This window comes from Protomyctophum parallelum, assembly GCF_964188405.1.
Source record: "Protomyctophum parallelum genome assembly, chromosome: 19".
Classification (NCBI taxonomy): domain Eukaryota; kingdom Metazoa; phylum Chordata; class Actinopteri; order Myctophiformes; family Myctophidae; genus Protomyctophum; species Protomyctophum parallelum.
In genome coordinates, this window is record NC_139717.1 from 45,755,674 (window position 1) to 45,764,025 (window position 8,352).

The 8,352-nt window shown below is 44.6% G+C and overlaps 1 protein-coding gene across 1 annotated transcript in view; it reads right to left on the minus strand.

The window, feature by feature from the left end:
* The window catches only part of LOC310877018 (uncharacterized protein), a gene marked incomplete at its 3' end in the record, with an annotated part of 14,514 nt that extends 6,498 nt beyond the window's left edge, over positions 1-8,016 (minus strand). Inside the window, exon 1 of the mRNA XM_083790664.1 lies at positions 7,695-8,016. Coding sequence (XP_083646790.1) covers positions 7,695-7,995 — 301 coding nt within the window. The 5' untranslated portion in view covers positions 7,996-8,016. The remainder of the gene's footprint in view (positions 1-7,694) is intronic.
* Between the last annotated feature and the right edge of the window lie 336 nt (positions 8,017-8,352).

Genomic DNA, 8,352 nt, shown 5'->3' on the forward strand with positions numbered 1-8,352 from the left:
CTCAAAGATGACATTTATTCTCCTATTCGTTTTGTCATGATAACCATCGTTTAAAAGATGTCTCGAGTCTCTTCACAACGCCTCACAGAGCAAGGCGTTGTGAGTAGAGCCTGACATCGGTCTCACCAATGTATCCGTCATTTTTGGCACCGATGCAGACATTATTTCACCAATGAGTTTTTCATTAATGTAACCTACACTTTTAGAATGTAATACGTCCTGAGCGCGGAGCACATTTATGCTGCCCATGTCTCCTTGCTCACTGGGAGCGGAGGCATCCGATCTATGGCTGTGTATACAGGAATATATGTAATTTATGTATGATCACAGACATTCTAGGGCTAGTGCAACTACTGGGACATGTAGGGGAGAGCGGGGACAGGCGGCGCGCATTTTACAAATTCCCTCCCTGCACAGAGATTAATTCATTTCACGTAACCAAACTTTTTTTTGAACAAGATACACTTGTCCTCTCCCATTAGCCTGAGTGTTTTTTTATTTTGGTGAAACGAGTCGGACGCTATCGTCACGCAAAGTGATCTCGCGCTGACTTCCGCACAGCGCTATTGGCAGGACAAAAGCTGCGTAGGAGCGGTACGATGGGCGCCCTCACATAAATCGTCCTAAATAAAGCTATTAAGTCATGTTTCTGGCATCTAACGCTCAGTTATGCTTCAATACAATCCTTCTACAAAATGTCCACTTCTGATTGTCAAACAAATTTCTAAAACTATTCCTAATCCTTACCTTTTGAGTAGGGTTTCACATCATGTCCATTCCATGTCCAAAACAGGCTGGATCTAAATTGGTTGATTAGTCTAAATGTCAGCTGCAGCCTATGTCAGTGGTTCTCAACTATGTCAGTGGCTCTCAACATGTGGTCCGGGGACCACAAGGGCCATTGGGGGCTATAGGGTTCCCCCCAGCAAAGCAAATTAAAACATGTCAGAATAGCTAGTCTAAATGAACAATTAGGCTAGCTAGACCATTTAGAATAGATTAAGAGTGACTTCTGATCCTAATTCTCCTACCAACAATATGCTTAGGCTATAGATAGAATTAATGAAATAGAATGAACATGTTCACTTCATTTTATTCCCTTCGGTCAGCTGTTTAGAACACCATAACAAAATGCTACTGAACAACAGGCTAAATGGTGCAACTGCAAACATTTAATAGCCTAGTGCATTATTCAAAGTGCTTTAAAAGGAGTGTTCACAAGTGCATTCAAGGGGGTTTGAAACCCATTTGGGTCTGTAACCCGGAGTGTAAATGGAACCAAATGTGTAACGGTCCATTTGGTTCCATGTGCAGGCTACACTCAGTTAAATCAACATTCATTTTACAATCTAAATTGGAGGTAGAAATGTCATTAAATGAGGGTCTATAGACCCTGGTTTGGACCCTTATGGGTCTGTAACTAGAGTGTAGCCTACAAATGGAACAAAATGGACCCGTTACACATTTGGTTCCATTTGTAGGCTACACTCAGTTAAATCAGCATTAGGCTACTTTTACAATATAAATTGGGGGTCCTGAAGGTAGAAATGTCATTAAATGAGGGTCCATAGACCCTGGTTTGGACCCTTATGGGTCTGTAACTAGAGTGTAGCCTACAAATGGAACAAAATGGACCCGTTACACATTTGGTTCCATTTGTAGGCTACAATCAGTTAAATCAGCATTATTTACAATATAAATTGGGGGTCCTGAAGGTAGAAATGTCATTAAATGAGGGTCTATAGACCCTGGTTTGGACCCTTATGGGTCTGTAACTAGAGTGTAGCCTACAAATGGAACAAAATGGACCCGTTACACATTTGGTTCCATTTGTAGGCTACACTCAGTTAAATCAGCATTACTTTTACAATATAAATTGGGGGTCCTGGAAGTAGAAATGTCATTAAATGAGGGTCCATAGACCCTGGTTTGGACCCTTATGGGTCTGTAACTAGCCTACAAATTTCCATTTGTAGGCTACACTCAGGGTAAAATCAGGCCTATTAAAAAAAAAATCCTAATAGGCGATAACACTTTGCATTGGCCTATAAAAACCACAACAGTAGGCTAGCCTAGGAAACATTAGGCCTATAGGCTACACAATACACATTGTAAACAAACACTGTAAACGTTTCATATAAAAGTGCAACTGCAAACATTAAATGCCATTTAAAATGTAAACCTCAAAATCTTGCAGACTATTGCAAGACTATTAACTGCAACACAAAATCAAACACAAATAGGCTACAACCCTACACCAAGCCCCATAGATTGATTGAAATAAGACTGATTGATTAGACTGATTGAAAGAACAAATATCAGGCCTATTAAAAGGATATATCCCAATAGGCTATAACACTTTGCATTGGCCTATAAATACCACAACAGTAGGCTAGCCTAGGGAACATTAGGCCTACAGGCTACACAATAAATACACATTGTAAACAAACACTGTAAACGTTTCATATAAAAAGTGCAACTGCAAATAGGCTACAACCCTACACCAAGCCCCATAGATTGATTGAAATAAGACTGATTGATTAGACTGATTGAAAGAACAAATATTCAAATAGCCTATGAAACAAAAACACAGGGGAGAAACAGATTAGTGTGTGTGTGTGTGTGTGTGTGTGTGTGTGTGTGTGTGTGTGTGGGGCCGTGCATAGCAGCTCAATCGAAGTCCTCACAGACGTGGCAGACATAAGTCTGCTCTGTATCTGTGCACTCCTCGTGTGCCCAGACGCCACAGACGTTGCACGTTATCCAAAGCCCTGGCCTACTATTGAAGTCAGTTTCCCCACACACAATGCACTCCGTTGTATCATCATCAATGGCAGGCACCACAGGCGTGTTGTTGGTCTTAGACTTGGCCTTTTTGCCAGCAGACCTTGTAGGAGCCTTCTTAGAAGACACAGCAGCCTGGCCAGCAGATGTTGTAGGAGCCTGCTTAGAAGACACAGCAGCCTGGCCAGCAGATCTTTTAGGAGCCTTGGAAGGAAACAGCTTTTTCTTCTTTGCCATCGAGACCCTTTTCTCCTCTTCCAATGCTGCTTTCACAGGGGTGTCTGTGAGGATGGCGGTGGTCCTCTTTCTCCCCCCCCCCCTCTGCTGCTTCCTGGGTCCAGCCTTTGGTAGAGGCCGCATCAGCTCTGGGCTGAAACTGGTGTCCTCTGAACCTGGGCTGGTCACTGGAGTGACCAGCCCAGGTTCAGAGGACACCAGTCCAGCGTGGACCTGTGTGGCGACAACTTGAACAGAACAGACCGGACTGGTGACAACCTGTGTGTGTGTGTGTGTGTGTGTGGCAGTGGGGACCTGAGGGGCTTGATTCAGAGCTAGCAGCTGAGATGAGAGGGCCATCAGTGTAGCTGCAAGTTCTACAGTGGCCTGCTGTGTGAGTGGAGTGGGGTGCTGAGTTGAAACTTGGAGCTGAGTGCTGGCAGCCAGCAGTTGAGCCTGAATTCTAGCCAGAGAATGGGTGGAAATGTGACCCTCAGCGTGGACTGGAGGGGTGGCCTCAGGTGTGGAGAAGGCAGGAGTGGCAGGTGCAGACTCTTCTAAGGCGGGTGGTGCTGGTCTGTCTGTGACTGGAGGGGTGGCCTCAGGTGTGGAGAAGGCAGGACTGGCAGGTGCAGACTCTAAGGTGGGTGGTGCTGGTCTGTCTGTGACTGGAGGGGTGGCCTCAGGTGTGGAGAAGGCAGGACTGGCAGGTGGTGCTGGTCTGTCTGTGACGTAAGAGGGCGCGAAATCTCTCTCACCAAAAATGTGTTTGTTGACTGGCCAAATGCCAGTGCAGCGGAAGCCAGCTGTGATGTTGGATGGTGTTGCAGCGGATGGAAGCGCTGTTCTTACGATCCCTGGAACAACAAGCAGAAAAAGAGAACACATTTAGCCTAGTGCATACATGGTGTAGGAGCCAATTGGTAAGTGTTTTATGTTTGAGCAATTTCATGATTTAGATAAGAAAGTTTGGCTATAAAGGGTTAAAAATGTATGCTGGTAATTTGATTGCATTTCATTATTGACATGTGTCTAAAAAGGTCTAGCTGGCCTGACCTGATAATCTTTTGATATCATATTATGATGATGTCACAGTATTTTAGTTCAGTTGGAGTCAGACATTGATCAAAGCAACACACCTGGTAAATCGTAGATGCACACCGTTTTCCCAGGGTTTTGCATCATCCACTGGTCCATCGCCGAATTGATGTATCTCTTCAGCGGGCCGTACACACTGCGGTCCAGAGGCTGGAGCTTGTGGGAGCAGTGGGGAGGGAAGGACAGCAGCACAACTCCATTTTCCCTGCAATTTACAATTTACAATGTAGGCATTTAGCAGACACTCTTAATCCAGAGCGACTTACATTTAAGCAAGAACAAAAGCATGGGAATACATCACATAAAAGTATTTATCATGAAACATGCGTAAGCTAAGAAAGTAACAGTGGAATATCTATATAATGAAACTATACATACACTATACATATAAACTATACATATTTACTACTATGCTATACATATGTACTATAGCGTGCTATGACTAAATACAATACAATTATAGTGCTGTCTACATAACATGCTATAAGTCTGTATCAAATGCTATCTAAGCCAACATAAATGCTATCTAAGGGGTTAGGGTAAGTGCTATGGGCCATGATGGAGTCTGAAAAGGTGGGTTTTCAGGCTACGGCGGTTACCTGCAGTAATCGATGCCTTCCAGGGAGAGGTGAGACACATGGTTGTCAAGCAGCAGAAGGACTTTAGCTTCCTGTGTAGCTCTGCTGTGACGCACAAAGTGCTTTAAGAAAACTAAAAAGTCTTTCTCTTGCATCCATCCAGAACCACTGGCTGTTCCAATGCAGCCTGGGGGCCCATCCCGCACAAAGTGGTCCTTAAAGTTCTTCCTGGGGAAGATGAACTGTGGTGGAATGCTGTTGAGATGAGATTGAGATGAGATTTAATTTATTGTCAATGTACAGTACAAGTACAGCACAGTGAAAAGTATTTTCACATCTCACCAACCTGTTTCCTTGTGCACTGACGGCGAACGCCATCGTGACCAAGGTCCCCCTCTCTGCGGACGTCATGGCGCCAACCTGCTTTCTGCCTCGGCAGGCGATGACTTTGTCTGGAACTTGGACAGTAACGGTGCTGGTCTCGTCCATGTTCCAGATGTCTTTCGCTTGAAAGCGGTGACGTGTGATAACTTGGGACAGGTTCTGGAAGAACTTGTCCACATTGACTGGGTTAAAGCTGGTCGCTCTGGAAAGGCTGGTGGCCTGAGGACGGCGAAGTGACAGCACAGGGTTTCGCTCCAGGAAGCTTGTCAGCCAGCCCTTCCCAGCCATCTCTCTGGCAGCCCAGGGTTCTGGAAATTGGCAGTCATGCTCCCTGGCCAGCTGAAAAGCAAGCCTACGGACCTGATGACATAAACGATGAATTATTAAAAGTAGTTTCATTGTCCATGTCAGTAATAAATGTTATGCATCTTGATTTATATTTATATTTAAATTATTTTTACTTTGTCTAACATTTTTGTAACCAGCTGAACAGAAAAAAATGCATTCATATAAGTTGTCAAAACTGAAATAAAAACCATTTTTACAGCTATAGCAGTCTGCCATATTAATTTCAAGGAGCACCAGTTTATGCATTAGGTCCTCATATAATGGCATTTCTATCTCTGGGAATTATAGTTACATAAGGGTCCATTTGATAACTAATATCCATCATTTAGCTGAGCCCCCCCCCCCCCCCAGGAACTCCCTCTGGGGGCCCCTGGGGGTCCCCCGACCCTACTTTAATAACCAATGGTTCCTAGCCCATGTAGGCTAATTTATAAGTGCTGGTTGTGATGCATTGTAGACTCAGTGGAACAGCACATAGCTTGGTGTTGTGCTGTTTCACTGAGCTTAGGCTATAGAAAAGCATTCCCCCCCTAGCCCCGTTGAATGTTTGTTCACTGAATTCTGTCGGTATTTTTATTTTTATCTATTGCATTGTTGTTGTTTTTATATTGTATATGAATATGCTTTCTTTTGTTGTGCAGCACTTTGTGACTTTGTCCAGAAAAGTGCTATATAAATAAAGTTATTATTATTATTATTATTATAGGTCTAATGCATCATAACCAGCACTTATATGCCTCATCATTTGATCTTACCTCCCTAGGGCTGAGGCCATAATAAATACTGGATGCCTTGAGGAGGTAATCTGTGAGGACAGCTTCCTGGGCTGCACTCAAGACCCTATTATGGGGATTGTTGTAGCCAGGTAGTGGGGCGTCAGGGTCCAGGGCCTTCCTCTGTTTATAGCGCCTCAGAGTTGTCTCTGACACCCCATGGAGCTTAGCTGCCCCACGGACAGACTCGCCGTCTAAGACGGCCTGGTAGGCTAGGGGGAAGGCCTCTGGGGGGTAGAGACCTCTTGAGGTCTTCCTCACTCTAATTCTGGGCATCTGCATGGAAGAAATGGCAACACTGTCTATATCTATATTTTCATTATAGGCTATATAGGCCTATATCAGTGGTTCCCAAATGTTTCCCTGTCAAGGACCCCCAAATTGACACAAATGAGCCCGCGGACCCCCATTTGAAAAGATATGCCAGGGACCCCCATAAAAGATGATTTATTTTAACAGCTCTAGCAGCCTCTCAACTCCCAACCCATTCAACCCCAAGGACCCCCAGCCTGACATGCACCAGTCCACGGACCCCCACCTAGTGGTATTTCTATCTTTGAGACCCCAATTTATATTTTAAAATCAATTTAATTCTGAGAGTCCATTTGTGCACTCTCTGAGTTACAGATCCATAAGGGTTCATTTGGTTCCCAACCATCATTTAGCTGGGGACCCCCTGGAACTCCCTCAAGGACCCCTGGGGTTCCCTGGACCCCACTTTGGGAACCACTGGCCTATATACATATATGATATATAAATATATATATAGGCTACATATAGATAGATCTTTATTGTCATTGTAACCAGTAGCCTACAACGAAATTGTGCCTATAGCCTACATAGGCCAGTGGTGGGGGTCCGTAGACTAAATGGGGGTCCGCAGACCAACGCATGTTAAACTGGGGGTCCCCGAAACGAAACGGGCCGAGACTCACTGCTAGAGCCGCTAAAAAGAAATCCTCTCTGGCATATGAAATCACTGCTAAAGTTTGGGAACCACTAACATAGGCAATGCTATGGGCTGCTAATGCTATGCTATGCGTAAGCAGCGTAAAGGCGCATGGATGCGCCGGCTGTCCCTCTGGCGACTGTTGATATGTTTAGCTAGCTAGCTCAAAGGCTATTGCATATTTTTCAATGGAATCTTCGCCTGGGGTTAGTATACAGATTAGCCTAACAGATGAAATCCATTAACAATCGTCAGCTAATAAATACATCCGTACAAACATTAAACACTCAAATAGGCGATTTTGTACTTACAGCGTGCAAAAACACAAAAGGTTCCGTATCTCCGCCAATCTTCCAAGGAAATGGATAAAATTTTCTCTGCAAGGCTTTCGCGCGCTATGGAATCGAATGACGTCGCCGGAAATACGCAACGAAAAGTGTTGCATGGTATCCAGTCCGAGGTGAAACCGTCCTACCGCACCGACTGACCCCGCTCTCCCCTAGTTCCGTTCAGCTAGCTTAATGATACTTGTAGCTAAGCTGGTGTTGTTCAGAATCTACTAACCTGCAGTGTGTAGATCGATGTCCATATCAAAATCAATGTCCAGCAGTTTGTTTCGTGTCTCCAGCAGAGTTTGTAGTGTCTCCATCTCTCTCTGGAAGAGGTTGACCATGAACTCTCCCACCTCGCTGAGGCGCTCCAACACAAACACTCTGACGCTAAGCTCCACACTACAAACATCAGCAGCGCCACGCTGCTGTTTGTCCACAACAAACAATATCTCCTCTCCCACCGATGCTAGCTGTTCATTTATCTTCAGCCGTACAGACTCCATTTGACGCTTTTCACCTCCTTTAGGAGACATTTCCACCAAGCTTTCTGTTCCTACTGTAATATAGAATGTCTAAAAAAGGCACAAACCTCAACAATTCCCGAGAGACACGACAGCATGTTTGACTCGTTCAACAGCGGCCATCGCCATAATGGAAAACTAGACGCAGTCACGTGACGTGATGGCATCACGTGATGCAAACAAGCACTTCAGGGTCAAAGGTTTTCCACGCATGCGCAACAAAATAATCCAGGCACTGTTGCCTTAATGCCTTTCGCCCTCTGGTGGTGGAGGTGTGTAACTGTCACAGATAGATAGATAGATAGATAGATAGATAGATAGATAGATAGATAGATAGATAGATAGATAGATAGATAGATAGATAGATAG